The sequence below is a fragment of the Petaurus breviceps genome, unplaced genomic scaffold (assembly GCF_028583685.1).
Source record: "Petaurus breviceps papuanus isolate PSGF00001 unplaced genomic scaffold, PetGlider_PUasm1.0 63, whole genome shotgun sequence".
Taxonomy (NCBI): Eukaryota; Metazoa; Chordata; class Mammalia; order Diprotodontia; family Petauridae; genus Petaurus; species Petaurus breviceps.
The window spans coordinates 504,877-526,217 of record NW_027186418.1 but is presented as its reverse complement, the minus strand read 5'-3'; the positions used below and the strand labels follow the sequence as shown (position 1 = coordinate 526,217).

The following is a 21,341-nucleotide window of genomic DNA, read 5'->3' as shown; positions in this document are numbered from 1 at the left end:
ATATATATATATATATATATATATATATATATATATATATACATATATAAAAGAGACGTGAACTACAGAAAACCAAACCTAATGTTCAAGAGGCCCCTCTAAGGTTAGGCCAGCACAGGGGTGGGGAACCTGCAGCCTCAAGGCTACATGTGACCCTCTAGGTCCTCAGGTGTGGCCCTTTGACTGAATCCAAACTTCACAGAATTAATCGGTAACACGATCATATTTATATGATGCCATCACCCTGATCTGGTCTAAATGGTTTCCACAGGGTAAATGTACTTTAACAGATTTAAATAATTACAGTAACGATGGGGAAGGTGAATAGTGAGTGGTCTGTTGGACTAGGGAAGGAGCTCAGAGAGATGAAAATAAAGTATAGAACCAATTCTGAATAACAAAAAAAAAGAATATTTCTATTGCTAAATAAATAAATGAATGAATAAATAAATTGATAAATGAATAAACAAACAAATAAATGAATAAATAAATAAATGTATATTTGTAGTATGAGAAAGAGACCTTGGAATGTCTGGGAGGAATTAGCACATTAGAAGATTACCTTCTCTTCAAAAGAAGTATACCTCCCTACACATTGTCCCATTCCAAGTAAAAGGATCTGTGAGACTTCAAGAGTGGCCAGCCTTCGGGGGCAGCTAGGTGGTGCACTGAGTAGAGCACTGGACCTGGAGTCAGGAGAACCTGAATTCAAATCCGACCTCAGACACTTAACACAAAAAACTAGCCGTGTGACCATGGACAAGTCACTTAACCCCAAGTGCCCCTCCAAAAAGCAAAAAAAAAAAAAAAAAAAAAGAGTGGCCAGCCTTCTGAGTGGTGAGGGAGGAGAAATTAAACAAAGATAAAACAAAATAGTCTTAAGAATGGAAACCTGTTATATTAAGGATAGAGACAGGGCTGAGCCTCATAACTCAGGGCATACAGTGATTCCTATCATATAACACTGCTTCCACCCAATATTACTTTCTTTGTGAATTGCCTTTTTTAATTGAGAGACATAATTGAAATATACTCCCTACTCCCCTCTATATTGTAGAATCCCTTATTTCCATAAAGATTTAGCTCAAGCACTAACTTCTATAATAAAGCTTTCTTTATATTATTATTCCTTGTATTATTTCCTTATATGCATATAACATATGTATATATACATACACACATGTACACACATGTATACATACACACACAAAAGCAAAACTAATCACAAGTACAACATGCTCTTTTAAAAGTAATAAAAATTAATACAAAAGAAATAATGGAGAAAACACAAGCCTACAATTATATTTAAATGTGAATACATTAAAAAAAATTGAATACAAGGAAAGAGTGGCAGAATGAAAAAGAAAACAAAACCCAATCATCTGTTGTACAACAGAAACACAACTTAAAAAGAAACCTATGGAATAAAAGTGAGAGACTGGAATAAAATTTACTATGCATCAGATTATTATAAACATGGAGTTGCTATCAGATGCTGTCAGATAAAGCAAAAGTAAAAATTTACAGTAATGAACGATAAACAGGGAAACTGCATTATCCTTTAAGGAACTATAGACAATAAAATATTATGAAATTAATTATGTATGGATTAAATGGCATAGCATCTAAATTAAGAAAAAGTTACACAAATTACAAAAAGACAAATATAGCAACAATAAGAGCAGGAGCCTTTAATATTCCTCTGCTAAAACTAGAGAAATATAACTGAATGACAGACAGAAAGAAAAACAAATGGAAAATAGAACTGGAAAAAAACTCATTGAGAAGTTAAAGCCAAAAGGCTTAAGATACCTTCTGAATGGGGATGAGAATATGTGTTACTTAGTGCTTCATGTTACCTTTACAAAAACAGACCATATACTACTAAGGGATAAAGAAATTACAAATAAATGTAAAAAGCAAAAATTTCCACAAAACTATACATACCCTTTTTACAGATATTAATATAAGAAAGTTATTAATATAGGGAAAACAGATAAAATATCCAAATGAAAACTTCAGAATAGCATTCTAAATAATGAGAGAGTCAAAGAACAAATCATAGTAACAATTAAAACTACATGAAAGAGAATGATAATGAGACTACAAAACAAAATGAGATGTAGCCAAAGCATTCTTCAGAAGAAAATTCTCTCTGAAAATAAACATTAAGAAAACAGAAAAAAAGAAGTTTGATGAACTGAGTATTCAGGTTTTTTAAAATTAGAAATTAAATAAGCAAGACTAAAAGAAATGGAAAGGAGAAAATCTTTAAATCAGAGGAGAAATGGAAAAAATAGAAATTAGTAAGTCTATAGAAATGATATGCAAAGTTAAAAGGGGATTTTTCAAAAAAGATTTAACAAAAATCAATAAACCAGACAAAATGACAAAAAGAAAATAAAGGAAAATTAAATAAACAAAATAATAAACAAGGTAAAATCGTAATAAAATAGTGGCAAAATATAAAATTATAAACTAGCCATACTGAGAAATTAAAAGTGGAGGATTATTTTCAAAAATACTCTTGACATGGATGATTTAAGTTGGCTGGTTTTATCAATCTGCTTTCTGTTTCTTTTTTCAAAGGACAGTTTGCTAGGTCAGGATAGGGGAGGAATATATTAGAAAATGTGAGTGGTAGAAAACCAAATTAAATCAATACAAATAATATTTTAGAGAGATCACTGGTAACCTTTAAGAGGCCAATTTTATGAGTGGTAGGGTGAAAGATAAGACAGTAAGGGATTAAATAGTGCTGAGCAAACTGAGGCACAACAAGCATAAACAGCTCTTTCCAAGAGTTCAGCAGGGCAGAAAATGAAAGAAGATACATAAAACTGTATATAGTTTAAGGGGATGGCAGATTGATATAGACTTTTTTAAGGCTAGGGAAAACCTAAGCAAGTGTGTTTATAAAAGCAGTAGAAGGAGAATATATAGGAATAAACTGAAGATGAGAGAAGGAATGAGGCAAACTGGAAGAAATAGGAGTGGGATCATGAGCACAAGTAGTGAGATTGGTTTTCACAAGGATTTGATCTACCTCCCCATCAGAGCCTAGAGCAAAGGAAAAGCAAATTAAATATGGAGGGGTTGTGAGGTATGGAGTGGGGATTTCAATCACTGAAAGTAATAGACACCTTGAGTGATTGTATTCCAAAGGACTAATTCAGTTATATACTGATAATAAATCATTATCTTTATCAAATATCTCTGAAGGAATTGAGGGGATTAGGACAGTAAGTGGTGATTTGTGGGAATTGAGTGAACCACACTGACTCCATCTTGTGACTCAGTTCTGGAGCTAGCTCAGTTCCCTTTCTCTTGAATTATGGTTTACTCTAGTTCAAATTCTGTCTTGTGAGAAAATTTTATTCAGTTGTGGGAATTGGGAGGAAATCTTTTAGTATTGTTTGAACCTATCCCTGCATGACTAGGAAACTGAACTACCTCTACCTGCTGTTTAGAGACCCTTAACTAAGCACCTAGGACTAGGTTATGCTGACCAGAAACCTGGTCAAATCCTAAGACTGATGCAAGGAGTTTTCCCTCAATTGTACATCTCAAGTAACCCATATGTCTTATCTGAAAACTGACTCCATACTGATCAATCAGTTATCATTTCCATCTTCCTTTGATTTTTCATAGTCACTTGAGCATAGTCGGATACCTCTCTTTCTGATTTCAGGGAATTGCTCTTGCTCACTCACTCCCACCCTCCCAACTTGGAAAGTCCCTAATCTTTCCTCCAACTAGAACCCAAATACCTTATGTTGTCTCCTAGTTAATTTTTGCCTTTTAATTAATTAATCTTATTTAATTGTTTTTAAGGTATAAAAATTTGTCTCCCTCTGTATTCAGGGTCCAGTACTAAGCTATGAAAAGTCTTGATTTGTTATGCAATTGACATAAATTGCTTAATAAATGGAAATGCTTGGAAGCTTGAACCTTGTTTCCTCAGTCATTTCATCTTAAATTCCTCACATCAACCTGATAATTCCTAGAGGGCTTGTTTCACACTTTAATCATGTAATGGATAAGCATTTGGAATTCGATATCTCAGCAGATAAACAGCCAGTGGAAAGTTAATTTCTTTCTCTCCCTGTCTCTCCTTTTCTTACTATACTGTTCTTAGTACTATAAGGGGGATCACGTTGTATAATAAACTTCACAACAGAGTTCTAAATAAGAGAGGGAACTATGGTTCAGCTAAGAGAAGTAGTTTGCTTGCCATCAACCTCATCCTATTAATGTTTTGGAGTTAGGATTCAACCCCAGTTCTGACTGGGTTGTGGGAAGAAGTTCAGTGCTCTTTCTACCATACCATAGCTATGACCTTTACAGTTTCTACCACTATAAATCATAAAGATCACTTTGAATATATAGAAATGTGATAGCTAACTAAGCTATTTTTAATCATATCATTTTAATATAAACATCCAAATAAAAAAATCAGCAAATTTAATTTGGTTTTATACAGCAAAACTCCTAAGTGTTTGACTTAATTCTCTGTGATCAGTTGCTTAGCTTGAATTGAACTTAATGGTTTCCACACATTATTAAGATCAATACTCAGTATTTAACTGAGTATTATTCATTACAACATTCTCCTAATGTGACAGTTCATCACATTAAAGGTTCCACTGTTGAAAAGAGTGATCAATTGGTATTCACTTTTGCCCCATAGGAAACTTTTCTTAGAGCTCCATCCTATTTCTGATTCTTAAAACTATCCTGTGTATATTCATAAGATTAGCTGCACAACCTAAGCACACCACTAAATGTTGTTTGAGAAAGGCTTTAAAATTAATTCATTTGGAAGGGGTGGAGCCAAGATGGCATAGTAAAAGCAGGAACTTGCTTAAGCTCTCATTCCAACCACCTCTAATACTTGTAAAAAAAAAAATTACTCTAAACAAATTTTAGAGCTACAGAACCCACAAAGTGACAGAGAGAAACAAATCTCCCACTGAAGGCAGCCTGGAAGGTCGACAAGCAAGGTCTATTACACCGAGCTGGGAGCTGAGCACAGTCCCATGTGAGCCGCACAGGCCCAGGGTGGCCCTGACCCGCAACCCAGACTGGCCAGAGCAGACTTCAGGAGAGTGAATTACCAGCAACTGTGGTGGTTTCCAGACTTTTCAACCCATAAACACCAAGGAGAAAGTAAAAGGTCAGTGGAAAACTCTGTTGGAACTGAGTGGGGAAGAGCAAGGTCTGGTCCCTGCCCCCAGGGCAAAAGATGGCAGAGGCACCGTGGCTGCAGCTGCTGCCACATGGCTGCCTCTGGAGCTCCTGGACTGCAGATCATGGAGGGACCAAGTGACCATTCAGGTAATAGCTCTGGCTTTTACCTGCTTAGATCTCGGTAAGAGGCTTGGGTGGTAGTACTGGGGTGTGTGGCCAGTGTGCCATAGCTTGTGGTGGCTGTAGAGAGGGTGCCCTCCTCAGAGCTCAGACAACAGCTTGGACAACAACTGTGAAAACCCCAACCATTTGGGACAAAGCTCTCTCTAGTGTGGAAGCAGAGTTCTACCATGGCAAAGAGCTCAAAAGTCAATTAAGTGACTGGCAAAATGAGCAAGCAGAGGAAGCACAATCAGACCACAGAATTTTGGGGGGGAGACAAAAAGGGTCAAAACATGGAACTAGAAGAAGACAACAAAGTCAAAACTCCTGCATCAAAAGCTTCCAAGAAAAAATATGAATTGGTTAGAGGCTATGGAGGAGCTCAAGAATGATTTTGAAAATCAAGTATGAGAAGTGGAGGAAAAATTGGGAAGAGAAATAAGAATGAGGCAAGAAAATCATGAAAAGAGAGTCAACATCCTGTTAAAGGAGACCCAAAAATATACTAAAGAAAATAACACCTTAAAAGATAGACTAACTCAAATGGCAAAAGAGGCCCAAGAAGCCAATGAGGAGAAGAATGCCTTAAAAAGTGAAATTGGTCAGATGGAAAAGAAATTTCAAAAGCTCACTGAAGAAAATAATTCCTTCAAAATTAGATTGTAGCAAATGGAAGCTCATGGCTTTATAAGAAATCAAGATACTATAAAATAAATACAAATGAATGAAAAAATAGAAGGCAATGTGAAATATCTCACTGGAAAAACCACTGGCCTGGAAAATAGATACAGAAGAAATAATTTCAAAATTATTGGACTACTGAAAACCATGATCAAAAAAAGAGCCTAGACACCATCTTTCAAGAAATTGTCAAGCAAAATTGCCCTGATATTCTAGAACCAGAGGGCAAAATAGAAATTGAAAAATTCACTGATTGCCTCTTGAAAAATATCCCAAAAAGAAAACTCCTAGGAATATTATAGCCAAATTCCAGAGTTCCCATGTCAAGGAGAAAATACTGCAAGCAGTAGGGAAGAAACAATCTGAATATTGTGGAAACACAATCAGGATAACACAAGAGCTAGCATCTTCTACATTAAGGGATCAAAGGGCTTGGAATATGATATTCTGGAGGTCAAAGGAGCTAGGATTAAAGGCAAGAATCACCTACCCAGCAAAACTGAGTATAATGAGTCAGGGAAAAATATGATCATTCAATGAAATAGAGAATTTTCAAGTATTCTTGATGAAAAAAACAGAGCTGAACAGAAAATTTGACTTTCAAATACAAGAAGCAAGAGTAGCATGAGAAGGTAAACAGGAAAAAGAAATCATAAGGAACTTATTAAAGTTGAATTATTTATATTCCTACATGGAAAAATGATAATTGTAACTCATGAGACTTTTCTCAGTATGAGGATAGTTGAAGGGAATATACATGTATAGGAGGGTTTATGTATGTATAAATATATATGTGTGTGTGTGTATATGTGAACATAGAGGGCACAGGATGAGTTAAATATGAAGGGATGATATCTAAAAAATAAAATTAAGAGGTGAGAGAGGAATATATTGGGAGAAGGAGAAAGGGAGAGATAGAATAGAGTAAATTATATAAAAGAGGCAAAAAAAACTTTTACAATGTAGGGAAAGAACAGGAAGGTGAAAGGAAATGGGACAACCTTACTCTCATTGAATTTGGCTTAAGGAGGGAAAAACATACACACTCAATTGGGTATTTTGCCCTACAGGAAAGTAGGGGGGAAGTAGATAGAAGGGGGGATAATAGAAGGAAGGGCAGATTGGGGGAGTGGGTAGTTAGAAGCAAACACTTTTGAAGAGGGACAGGGTCAAAGGAGAAAATAGAATAAGTGGGGGGCGGGATAGGATGGAGGGAAATATAGTTAGTCCTTGACAATATAACTACTATGGAAATGCTTTGTGTAACTACACATGTACAACCTATATTGAATTGCTTGTCTTCCCAGTGGGGCTTGGTGAAGAGGAAAGAAGGGAAAGAATCTGGAAATCAAAGTTTTAAAAACATGTTAAAAATTGTTTTTTACATGCAACTGGGAAATAAAACATACAGGCAATGGGGTATAGAAATCCATCTTGCACTACTAGAAAGTTAGGGGGGATGGGGGAGGATATAAGAGAGAACAGATTGGGGGAAAGGATATTCAGTAGGCTTGCTATTTTGGGGTGGGGTAGAGGAAAGACGGGGAGAAAAAACTGTACCTCAAAATCTTGTGGAAATGAATGTTGAAAACTAAAAATAAATAAATAAATTGAAGTATTAGAAAAAAATAAAAGCACAAAAAAATTAACTCAGTTGTAGAAAAAAAAATATAGATATATATAAAGTAAGGTTGCCTATCAACCTATCTATCTCTGACTTATCTATAACCTTCAGTGTGAAAGTATACCTGCAGGCTTCTGAGACCACTTCCAGTGCCACAAGTTAGGGCACTGCCTGACTGCCCACTTCATTGAGTCCCTACTCCAGGATCAACCCTAGCCTGGGCTGCTCTCTGGATTAATGACCTCTTTCATCTTTTGCCCTTCAGGGTCTTATCTGGGACAAGTAAGGCACAGCCACCCTTCTGACTGGGCTGCTACACCTCCACCTGTTCCTGCCTACTGTGAGGTAAGACTCCTAGGATGTCACAAGACACAATAGCAACATTTTCCAGGAGTATAAACCTCCAGTGCGGACCTTTGGCTAATCTTGGGCCTCTTTAAATGGCTCTCTCTCCAACTACTGATACTTTGCCTAGTCTCACTACTCAATGGTTAGCATACTGCCCTCCCTTTAAGCTTTTCCCATCCCAATAATTCTAAACCATTGACTGCTTATAAACAAATCCTGTTCCCCATCCTCAACTCATACCTACCTTACCTCATACCTACCTAACCCTACACCACCAAGGCCCCACTGCAGATTTGCCTACCCCTGACACTGAACCTTCTAAAATTCCTGCAAATTTCTCTTCATCTTAAACCTCTTTTTTTCTCATTCCCTCTAACTTCTGGTCCTCACTGAGAAATGACTCCCTCTTAATAACTTCATTTCTCCAATCACTGTTTCCAGTACAGGATATATTATTTCATACTTCCTACCTTATGTGATAAGGGAGTAAGAATGTTCCTTGCTCCCTATTACCAGACTCTCTTTCTACCATCTTCACTAAGTAGCCTCTCCTCCTTTAAATTTCATGCTATTCAAGTTTTATCACCCAATGCAGTTCCTGGTGCCTGTTTGTGACAATCTCCTTACTTCCTGAATTAGTCCAACACCTAGTTCATAGCTTTTATCCCTTCCCTATCTCCTGCCCTCATAATAGGGGATTCCAAAATAAATATGGGTACTCCTTCAAATAACCAAATTTCAAGTTCCTCAATTTATTCAATTCTCATAACTTCAACTCTAAGTTACACACAGAGATGGCAATACCTTTGAAGGCTACTACCTACAACTATTCCACTTGTTCAAAAACTCTGAATTCCTTCATCTAATTATGTTTTATCATTACATCTTTCACCACGCCTTACAACCCCCTTACCTTGTTCTTTGTTCTCACTGTGACTTCTATTACTTCTACCTCCTCAGTTCTTCCCCAGTCCATCACTTCTGAACTTTATTAATATATTCTTCCCTGTCATAATACACTGGTGAAGCAACTTAATTCTATACTATCCCCTACCCTAGAATCCCTTGTCTTATATCTAATCACACCCTGCCAAACTCCAACGCTGAATTACTCCTATCATCTACAATCTTCATTCTGATTCATATACTGCCAAATGGAGCTGTTGAAAATCATAAAAACCATGCTATGGGTCCACTATAAATTTGTTATCTAATCTCGACTGGGCCTTCACTATAGCAAGGCAAACATTCTATTCCCTCCCAATTGCTTTGCAAACTCACTCTGCACAGCAGCTGTTTCAAACATTCTCATCTCTACTAAGATTCTCACAGTACCCCTTCCTCCCACAACCTCTTAGATGAGGCTCCCACCTCATACTTTCCCAAAAACATGTATGTTTATTCGCCAAGGGCTTCCCTTTCTACCCTCCTCTTCATCTCGTATCATGCAGACATTCCCCCCCACACACACACTATCTCCTCCTTAAATAAGGCTTCAAATGAAAATATGACCCTATGTCTTGCAAAGGTCAACCTTTGATTTAATCTCCTTCCACCTTTTCTAGCAAATTGCCCCCACTTATCTTCAACAACTCCCTATGTAATGTTTTTTTCCCAGCTACCTATGAACACATCTCTCCTATCTATAAAAATACCCTCACCAGATCTTACTATATACATTAGATGTCATTTTATATGCTTCTTTCCCTTCATGGCTTAACTCCCCGTAAGAGTCAACAGTCTGCCAACAATAAATGATCATTTATTAAGTGATTTTTTCTTTATCTTGTGCTGGCCACAGTGCTAAGCACTTCCACTTCTTCACCCCTCACTTTCTTCTACACCCTCTGCAATTTAGATTCTGGACTCATCATTCAAGGAGAGCTGCTTTTTCCAAAGTTGCCAATAACTTTGAATTGAAAAATACAATGATCTTCTCTCAATGCTCATCCACCTCAACTCTCCACAGCCTTTGACCCTTATTCATAACCTTCTCTTCCTGGGACTTTTTCCTGAGTCATGATTCAACTATCTCCTGGTTCTCCTCCTATCTGTATGATCATTCTTTCTCAGTTTCCTTTGCTGGTTCTTCATCCTGTCATGCCTACTAATCATGTATGTCCCCCAAGGCTCTGTCCTAGATCCCTCATTCTTTTATTCTATACTATGCCACTTGGTGATTTTATCAGCCTCCATTGATTCAATCAGCATCACTATGAAGATGATTCCTAGATCCATATGTCTAGCCCTAGTCTCTCTCCTGAGCTATTCTCCTATATTCCCAATTACCTTTTGTGACACTTCACACTCAACATGTCTAAAACAAAACTCATCATCTTTCCTCCCAAAGTCCACTCTTTCCAATTTCTGAATTACTTTCAAAAGCACTATTATTCTACCAGTCACCAAGGTTCACAACCTTGGTGATATCTTTAACTCCTCACCCTTGTTTATCTCACACATCCAATCCATTGCCAAAACTTGTCATTTTATGACATCTCTCCTATATGTCCCCTCCTCTCCATTTATAGAGCAACAGACCTAGTTCAGGCTTTCATTGTTTCCTGGATTATGAAAATAGCCTACTAACTGGTTTCCCTGATTCTTACCCTTTGTTTTACCTAAAGCATAGGTTTGTCACTGCCTGCTCAGGGAGTTCCAATAAACCACTCTGGTATCAAATATAAACTCCAGTGTTTGTCATTTAAAGCACTGTACAGCCTGAACCCTTCCTACCTTTCTAATTTCCTTACTTTTTACTCCCCTCTCTATGATCCTGTTACACTGGCCTACTTGAAGTTCTACAAATGTGATACTTCAGGCCCTGTTCCTTTATAGCTAGCATTTATATATTACTTTATACCAGCTGTCCTTAGCTCCCTCACCTCTGCCTCTCTGTTTCCATGGCTTCCTTTAAGAATCAACTTAAGTCCCATCTTCTACAGCAGGTCCCCCCACCCCAGCTCCTAGTGATTTCCCTTCTCATAGTACTTTCCAACTACTGTATGTATATGTGTATGTATACATACCCATAGATATATGTATATAATATATAATGTACATAACACATATATGCACACATTATATAATAATATGTATTATATAATATATTATTATTATATTATATATATATTATTTACCTGTTGTCTCTCATATTACAGTGTGTAATCCTTAAGGATAGGGACTATTTTTGCCATTTTTTCATCCCCAGCACTTAGTATAGTGACTTAATGTTTATTGATTGTAGAAAACACTTATCACATTCCTTCCTTGTCACTGTCACCACCCTCGTTCCAGACTTCATTACATATTGAATAGACTATTATAATAGTTTAATAGCCTCTAGGTACCCTCTTCTTAACTTCATCCTTAACAGTCAGAAAAATCTTCCTAATAGATAGCTTTAATCATATCACTTCACAGATTCATAAAACTTCAATGGCTTCCCAATGTCTGCTGAATAAAATATATATATATATATATATATATATATATATATATATATATATATATATTCATATATTCTTTCACCTGGTATTCAAGGCCTTTCCCTATCTGGCTTGAATTTTGCATCTTCCTAGCTTTGTATCACACAACTCCCCTTTACATAATCTATGTTTCAGTCAAAAGAGACAACTATTCATAATCTCATTCTAATCACCTATTCCTGGAACAGGCTCTTCTCCTCCCCTCATCTCCCCTGCTAAAATTATTTTTTTTCTTCAAGAGATAGTTCTGGTGCTACCTCTATCTTAAAACCTTATTTTCCTCCTCTCCCCCCAGCCAGGAATAATTCATTCCTTAAGACTCAAATCTCCTATGCTATTCTCTTTGGATCTTTCCAGCAAACTTATTATATTCTAATTTGCATTATAGTTACATATGCACATCTTATTCCTCATAAGATGTGAACATAACTGTGAACTCTTTGTGTTCAGAGACATGTCTAGTTTTATCCTTGGAATTTCTGTATCAGAATTTAATATTATTGGGGCAAATAGGTGGCGCAGTGAGTAAGAGCACTGGCCCCAGAGTCAGGAGGACCCGGGATTGGTTCTGGCCTCAGATTCTTAACACTCACACAAAATAACTGGCCATGTAACCTTGGGCAAGTTACTTAATCCCAATTGCTTTAAAAAAAAATTTAATATTATTAGATTGAACTTCAGTTATTTTCACCCTTCCTTCCTTGCACCTAACATAAAACTTTTTACTTCTTTTATGATCTTATAATATCCTTTTCTGCTATATAATTATTGTGTTTTATGCATTTTCATATCTTCATGTAAGATCAATAGTTCCATGAGGACATTTATATTCAGGTATCTAATTATTTTTGTATTACTTCTCCCCCAATACCTAGGAAAAGACTTTGCACATGGAAGACACTAAATATATTATTACAGAAAGAATTTAAGTGATTTTTCTCTAATTCACTGTTATTTATGTACATTACATACAAATAAGAAACAGAAATAATTTGTACTTTCTTTCAGACATGATTATTTATATATTCTGATAAAATTGAATTGACAGTATCATTAAAGAGGAGGGAAAGAAAAACAAAAAGCTCATGAATAGTGATAAGTCAATTTCAGGATTGTACTTCTACTCAAATGACCACCAAGTCCAACAAAAAAAAAATTTTCAGAAAACATGAATGTAGATGGAGCTAAGATGGTTGAGTAAAAGCAGGGACTCACCTAAGCTCTCCCCCAAACCCTCCAAATACCTTTAAATTATGACTTCAAACGAATTCTAGAGCAGTAGAAAAAAAAGAGTAAAACAATTTTTCCAGCCAAGGACAACTTAGAAGGTTGGCAAGAAAGGTCTGCTGCACCAGGGTGAGGCAGGAGTGCAGTCCAGTGTAGACTGTGCCATTGCAGACCTGGCCCCAGAAAACCAAGAGCAGGCCTCAGGGTGACTGAATCAATGGCAGCAGTGGCAGTTTCCAGACTTCTCATCCTACTGCTGGTAAAGGGATCAGACAATAGGTCAGAAGGATATTTACAGGAATCCCTTTGCTGTCACCAGGGGCAGGACTCTGTTGTATTGCCTATACTTGGATCTGGGTCCCAGTCCTGGGTCTTAGTTCTAGTGCAAGGATAAACACAGCAGAGCATGCAGCAACAGGGATGCAGGGACTCTAGTCACAGTTCCATGGCTGAAAAGAGTGCTTGTGGTCATTCACAAACCAGTGCACAGTATAGGAGAGCAATAAACACACCTCTCCCTAGATCATACCACCTTAGAAGAGTCAAAAACTTAAGAGGTCCCCATAACTAACTTTGAAAACAGCTGCACAAAAAACCTGAAGCTTGGTACAGTGCTCCCTCTACTTGGGAAGCAGAGCCCCACTTTAGGACAGAGTTAAAAGTAAAAAAATAGGCTGGAGAAAGAAGTACCGTGTTTCCCCGATAATAAAACACTGTCTTATTAATTTTTTTGGACAGAAAAACACCAGAGGGCTTATTTTCAGGGGAGGGCTTATTTTAATGAACATTGACAGCAATTTTAATAAACAGGTAAATGTGAACAAAAAAATGTACCTTTATTCAATAAGCAAATCACTGGGGAAGAACAGGATGATGCGCTCACTGCTGCAGCTCTGATTGGATGCAGCTCGGAGCGCGGCGTGCGTTTCACCCGGGGGGGGAGGGGAGGGACGGTGCATACAGAGGGTACCGTAATGTAGTGTGTAGCACAGAGGATCACCTTCACTACAGTAGCAATCTCAATAGGGCTTATTTTCGGGGGAGGGCTTATTTTTTGAGGAATCTTACACAGTAAGGGGAGGGCTTATTTTCGGGATAGGTCTTATTATCGGGGAAACACGGTATATGATTGTGGGCAAATAACCTCTCTGGGATTCAGTTTCATCTTCTACAAAATGAAGAGGTTTGATCAAATGACCTCTGAAGTCCCTTCTAGCTCCTCTATCTCCACAACCTTAAGAATCAGAGCAAGCTAGATATATGCCAACTACTATGAACTTCCCTCAAGAAGCTTAGATTTTTTTAAGGTTGAAAAACATAGGAAATCTACTGCACTAGAACAGACATTGTGAGAACAAAATAAAAACTTATCTTCCATTACATAGCAAACAGGAACTCCTCAAATCACTTAGAAGGTAACATGTTATTAATATGAAAATGATGTACTAATAGCTTAGTATATTATGCATCATACAATCTTAGACAGAACTCTGTGATCTCACTAGAATGGGGACTTACTACTGATCACAACTTTTGCAAATTTTTTCATCTTGTGGAATTGCTGCAGACGACTTTACATAAATATTCTATTAATAGTCCACTTGACTTGCTGGAAATCTTTCATACATTCTTTTACTATGTTAGATGTAATTATAATAATTAATATATTTTAAAGTTTACAAAAATATTTTTCTCACAGCTCACTGAAGTACTTGAATTACCCATTAGCTAGCCATTTAAAAAAAATGCAATCATAATGAATCTCCCCAGAAGGTCATGCAAGTCTGACCTTTAGATAAATATTATACATATATATATATATATATAAGATTATATGTGTATATATATATGTGCAGAAACTTGTAGCTAGAGATTAAATTATTATGATAGAGCTTATAAACATAAAAATTGAATCCACAAATTACTTTATAACAAAAAAATTCTCTCTCACTGAAATAAAAATAAAATAAATTAATCCGAGAAAGCTGGGATTCAGACTTGTTTTCATTGTTCTACATCTTCCAGGAAAATTTACATGATTATACTCACCAAAAAAAAAAAAAAACAGAAACACTCTGGGAAACATTTCTAAAGCAACAAATCAAATGTAGGAAATATGTATGACACTTCTTTGTATATAAATTTTGATACATCATGTTTCAGGGAAAAAAGGCACGACATTATGAACACGTTTTTCACTATTAAATTAACATTCAAGAGCCTAGGGTCACTTTTCAAAAACATATAATATCAATAGATTATAATTTTATTTTTTCTTCCCTCTAAGAATTAAATAGAATCTATTGCACAAAAATCAGGTGAATGCTTCTCTTGCATTAAAAAGTTTTTAATATGAACTCTAGATTTATTTAAGGTTTACTTAATGATAATGTAACTAAAGTAGGTTTGTTTGAAGTTTCGTTAGTAAGTTAATCCTTGCATTCATCTTTTGTTAATATTAAATGATTTCTCTACTCTTTTACAACAGTAGTTTCCAAAGGAATATACATAAAATACACAAAAAAGCAACATGCTCTTGTTAAAACAGTAACATTGTCTTGAACTTTCTCTTCTATTAATTCCCACCCCCCAAATTTCCAGCTCACTATTTTAGCTTTCCTATGAGTCACTTACACTCTGAAAGGATTACTGCTAAGAAATGTGACAGGAGGTTGAGTATCTATATTTTTTATTTTTATTTGTGTCAATACCAAAAAGTCTTGGGATAAATACTGAAGAAATTTCAAGGAACAGAACAGGATATCACTAGCCACTTAAACTTTTTTTTTTAAGGCACTAATGACAGTTGTACTATGAGAGACTTCAGATAAGAATCTTCCCCCCTTATGAGACTGGACAAACTATACACGTGTCAAATGCACAAGATTTAGTGAGTGGGCAGCGGCTTTTACACGTCAGGGGGATGGAGTGGTTGGTTATTCAACAGGCCGTGGAGGGACTGGAGAGGATGTCATGAACTTTATTTCATGCATTTCGACACAACACCACAAATACAATGACCAGCGGTCACTCGTTGGGATGCTGGATAGTAATAGAGTTAACAGAAAATTCCGAGTTTTTCCTCAAAACCCCAGGGCCGAATGCAACTTTTTTTTAAAGCAACAGACATTTCTTTTCCCAGTGAATGAAGTAAACTAAACTTTCCCTTTGACTTAACTAAGAGATGGGGGAAAAGTTTCTGCTTTTTCCCTGGGTGGCACAGGTTAGAATGGCTATGGACTGCGAGAGACCCTCTGGACTGACTCCTTCGAGTCATCCTAGAAGCAATCCTCCCTTCCCCACTAACCTCCTTCCGTGCCTCTTTTCCCTTTCCAGAAAAGCTAGTCTTGGAGCAGAAACAAGCAGCGGCAGCCGCCGCCGCCGCAGCAGCAGCAGCAACAGCTTCCAAGCTCCTTCCTGCTTGCCTTCCCTCCCTCCTTTTTTTTCCCCAAGACCAGGTTTGCAGCCAGAATCCCCGAGAGATCTCTGTCCTCTCCCAGCTACCGCCCTGCCAGCGGTAGATACCGCAGCAGGCAGAGATGGATGGGGGCGCGAGCTCTGCAAGGGATCAGGGGAAAGAGGTTCGCGAGGTGTGGAAGGGTGGGGAAAGGGGGAAGCAAAGAGAGAACCCCCCCCTCCCTGCGCGCGTGCTTATATACACAAACACAAACACACACGAGTTCCCCACTGATCTTCACCAGCTCCTCTCTCCTTACCGTTGCAGAACTGGAGCAGCGAGGAAGTGTCATAAAGGCTGCTATAACTAGAAAATCCGTCCTCCATCCTGCAGCCGCGGCAGCTCCCGATTTACACGGTCTCCGCGGCGGCTCAGAAGCTGAGCCTTCGCCGCCGCTGCTGTTGCTGCTGCTCTCGCCGCTTCTCACCCACACACTGAGCTCTAGGGCTGGGGCTGGGGCCGGCCCTGCTGTGGCGGCTGCTGCTGCCGGTTACCATGGCAACCTCCTTCACCCCGCCGGCGCCGCCGCCGCCGCGCGCTCTCCCAGGGCAGCTGCGGCCGCTCGCAACGTGAACGAGGAAAGGACCAAGGCCGACTCGGGCGGGGAAGAGACCGGCTCTGCCCGGGAGGGGGCGGGCTTGGGGTGGCCAGGAGAGGGTGGGAGAAATAGGAGGCGAGATGGAGCGGGTAGGCGGGAACCGGGTGGGCATGTATGGTGATGAGCCAGCGCGGGAGGGGGACAGGACGTTGGTTCCCCAGAGGGAAGGCGGGGTAGCCTGAATGACCTCCTCGCCTCCTCCTCCTTGGGCGCGGCAGGTACTGAAGGGGCACAAGAGCCGGCAGGGCCGAGGCGCGGGCACTATTCCCTCCCCTCTCCCACATAACGGCCCGAGGCCGATGGCGCAGGGGAATCTCTCGCGTGAAGTAGTGGCCTCGGCCTGGCCAGATCAGGGCGAGGAGTGGAAATGGCGGCCTGAAATAGGAATGAGCTTTTCCTCCCTTTTTTGAGGGTGTGTGTGTGAAGAGAACAAAGGAAAGGGGGCGAAGACACCCTCGGTAATTCTAAGAGGAATGGAGGTACTGCCGGAGAAAAGGCGGCGAGACAAAGGGCGGACTGGCAAGAACGAGAAGGCGCTTCACCTCGTCCTCGAGGCTCCGAGACGGGGTCTCCAGCTGGGTTCGCGGTGCTTGCCCCGCCCCCCCCCGGGGGAGGGAGGGGACCCTCGGGACCGTTTGGGATGCACGTGCCCGCCCGCGCGCAACCCCCCTCCACCCCCCTTAGGGGGCGGGGCCCAGGTGCCGCCCATCCCAGAGCCCAGTTGGGAGCTCCTGTGGCCGACCCTCCCCTTCCCACAAAAATACTTTGTTTAAGAAACAAAAATCCCCGAGAGCCCCAGTCCCGGCCTGGAAGCCATTTTTATCGTTTCCAGCACCAAACATGGACACACGTAGACGCCTCCTAAGATGCTTTTTCTACGAGTTTATCACAACTTTAGTCTTGGATTTTGGTTGTTTGCAAGGATGTCAAACATTGCCTCCGGGAGCTAAGGCGGGGGAGGCGGGAAAAGAGGTGAGGAGTGCAAGTTGCAGAAATGATGCTTTGGAGAAAGTCCCTCAGACGTAAATCTCCCAATGTCCCTATTCCTGGGCCTTTACAGATTCTTCATGCAAAATGGGCAATCGTGTATTAACTTGAATTAGTACTGTACAAATAGTGGTAAAGGACAGATTTACTCTATACTCACCCTACCCCACCTTCCCTTATTTACTGCTTGCCACTAAATTTATTGGAAGACCTAAATAATCAGTCTTCAGAGATTTATTATTTTTTTTAAAAGAGCCCAGCCCTTATTTGGCCAGTATTCAAAAGTAATTGTATAGAGAAATGAACCTCAGCTTTTTTTTTTCTTTTGCATTTTGACTTTTGCCTTTTCTGGCCTCTAATGGAAGGGATGACTAATGGAAATGAAACAGAGAGAAAGCTTTCAGTTATGAAGACAAGTAAATCCTAGGAATATTCCACACACGGGATAAATTCTCCAAGAACTGATCAAAAAGTGGATAGATGGAATGTCATCATTGGCCATAAAAACCCATTCCCAGTTTTAAGAGTTAATTTTTGATAAGCAACAAGCTTTAAGTGCCTTCAAAGTGTTGGATGCTGGAGATATAAAGGAAAAAACAATGAAAAACAGTCCCTCCTAAGCATTTTGTAGTATTCCTACTCTATATAATGTATTAGCATCGTATCCAGTCTGAGCAGATATGTAAATAGAAAATAATTTAAGAAAGGAGAGAGCTAGAATAACTCTAGGTATTAAAAAAAAAGCATTCCCTCTGAATTGAACTTTTAAGGAAATTACTAAGAGGCAAAGATGAGGACAGAGAGTATTCCAGACTAGGGGTATTACCTGTGTAAAGGGCCAGGGAGAAATGCTGAGTTCTGGTACCACTAGTAGGCTAGTTTGGCTAGAAAACAGTGTTCTTAAGTAAGTGCCAGACTGAATAGGTCTTGTTTTATCCTGGAAGTAATAAGGAACTGCCAAAGTTTTTTTTTTTTTTTAATTGGTTGGGGGAAGTGACTTAATCAGACATATGTTTAAAGAAATAGTGATTTGTAACTCTGTGGAAGATAGATTGGAGAGGAGAAAGAAACTGGAAGCAAGGAAAATACCAAAAAAAAATCACTCTTGGTATATAGTCCAGAAAGAAGTGAAAGGAGAGAAAAGGACAAACGGAGATATGATGTTCAGGTAAAATTGTCAGGGCAACTGTTTGGCTATGAAGGATGACTTAAAGGAAGAGTCAGGGAGGACTGAGTGTTCAAACCTAGCTAACTGGAATTTGTAGTGCCCCCAACCAAACTAAGAAAATTTGGAGGAAGTGTGAAATGTGTAGTGGGTGTTTTGTGGGGTGGGGAGGCCAGGTGTGCAATATTTCAATTCAAGTTGGAAACAACTGGAAGTAATGTGAATAAACCAAATAAAGAATTTTAGGAAAACTTCTGGCCATTTTGTGAGGTAGGAAGACAACAGAGGCAGATTAGTGTGCCATGAAGAACTTCATAAAATGCTCCAAACCAGATCAATATGTTTTGATAATTCAGTAACTTCAGTGCAAATATGAGCACAGGGGAGAATGGTGAGACATATTTTGGCCATATGGCTCAGGTTTGAGATATGAAGGAGGCCAAATGCTTAAAGACAAATCAGTGGCCTTAATGTTTATAGAGAAGAGGAGAATCTGAAAATACTTTGTGGTGAGCCCTAGATGATATGAGAAAAAATGGAATTAGCAATCTTATACGGGAAAGGACTGATTGGTGATTTGGGAGTCATATCAGAATCATCTTTGTAGTCAGACCATCAGAGCAAGATAGAAAAAAAAAAGCCAGCACTTTTAACATTTACTATATTAACATGCTTAAATGAGTTATCAAGGAAAAATAGAAAAAAGACAAAAGATATTGACTTTGATTGTAACCCATTCTTGCAAAAATTTATGCAATAGAAATCAGTGACAACAGCGTGACCAAAAGAGGCCTTTTGACCAACCTATATGTATACAGTTGGATGACCAATTCATCCAGTTGCTTCCGAATTATGTCTATTTGGGTCCAGGACTGAATAGGAAGAGATCATTTAGGATTGAATTTTAGGAAATCATGCAGTACTTTTAATTATTGTAAGCTAACCCCCAGTGCAGAGGCCTATCACTTCAGTTAAAATGTTCTCCTAGAAATACTTTATGATTGTGAATCTTAGAACACCATCCACAAAATCAGAATTGTAGGTGACCCAAAGAACAATGGAGAGAAACATGGTGTATACAAGAAGGCTGTGGCATATTAGTAATATAAGAGATATCACTCAGTACATGTGAAATCATGGGATAAGAAACACATTCAGAGCTTTACTATTTTTACTGAAATGTAAAGAAATGCACGAAGCAAGATAAGTGGATTGGTAACTGATCTATGAAGAAGAATCACAGGATGAAAAAAGATGGATAGACTGTAAGCTGCTGAAATTCATGGGATTCATGAATTCACACATTCATGGGATCACAGATCCATTGAAGTAGTAAAATATGGAAGAAATGTTGAATCTTCATTATAAGGAAATTCAAAGTATCATATTTGAACTTTTCAAATTAGATCTCTGAATAATCAACTCTTTAAGATACTAAATCCTTTAAACATAATAGTGTCACTAGTTTTTCATAGTAATGTCAAGGTGCATAGATTGCCACTAAGAGTGTTTAAGAGAGAACTTCACAAATAAAAGATAAGAAATATATTGCTATTAAATGAAACAGGAAACTGAGAATTATGTTTTACTAGTATATAGTTACAAACAAAGCACTTAAGCATCTAGTTCAAATGCCTTTGAAATGGAAAATATTATTATTATCCTCTAAATCCAGGGTGTGAAATGTTTTTAGCACAAAACTAATCTCTTGCTAGAAAAGAGCCAAATTTAGCATAATTATAAGGATCTGCATGTTACATCAATTAAGTATAATCTACAAAGCATAAAAATAGTTCCATGGAAACTTTCAAGAAAAATCTATGAAAACTAAATTAATAATGTGTGATTTAAAAGCCCAAACATTTTAACTGAAGACTCAAGTCAGCTTGGAATAATTTAAGGTTTACTTACCCTCAAAAAATGTTATCTTTGTAATAAATGATTTATACTGTCTGAGACGATGCACAATAGAAACACAGCTTTTCAGTGGCGTTAATAGCAGTGTTCTTGAAACATATGAAAGGAGGAGAAAGAATACAATTATGTAGTTCCCATTTGAAGAAGGGAGGGAGCTAGAAACATGAAACTTAATGTAAAAACATCTAAGTGAATGCTACCAAAATCTTCAGTCAGTGTAGTACCTAAAGTTAATTCACAAAAATCTGTCATTCCACTATATTTATTGTTAATTTAACAATAAAATTCATCCTGTTATGATAGCATCATTATATGATGTTAAAAGTAATCATCGTAGGGGCGGCCAGGTGGCTTAGCAGGTAGGAGCACCGGCTCCAGTGTCGGGATGACGTGGGGATCAAATCCGGGCTCCGATGCTTAGCACCACACCCAGAAATAACTGGCCGTGTAACCTTGAGCAAGTTACTTAACCCCGATTGCTTAAAAAAAAAAAAAGT

General features: G+C 38.4%; 1 protein-coding gene across 5 annotated transcripts in view; it reads right to left on the bottom strand.

Moving 5' to 3' along the window:
• Positions 1-21,341, bottom strand: part of LOC138173633 (echinoderm microtubule-associated protein-like 1) — a 316,387-nt gene that overhangs the window by 205,888 nt on the left and 89,158 nt on the right. The window contains exon 1 of one of the 5 annotated variants that reach the window (XM_069103678.1): positions 16,437-16,745. The exons of 1 other annotated variant lie outside the window; for it this stretch is intronic. In XM_069103678.1, the coding sequence (XP_068959779.1) occupies positions 16,437-16,503 (67 nt within the window). In that variant the 5' untranslated portion in view covers positions 16,504-16,745. Of the gene's footprint in view, positions 1-16,436; positions 16,746-21,341 lie in introns of those variants that run through there. 3 more of the 5 variants (XM_069103677.1, XM_069103674.1, XM_069103675.1) reach the window with 3 other exon arrangements.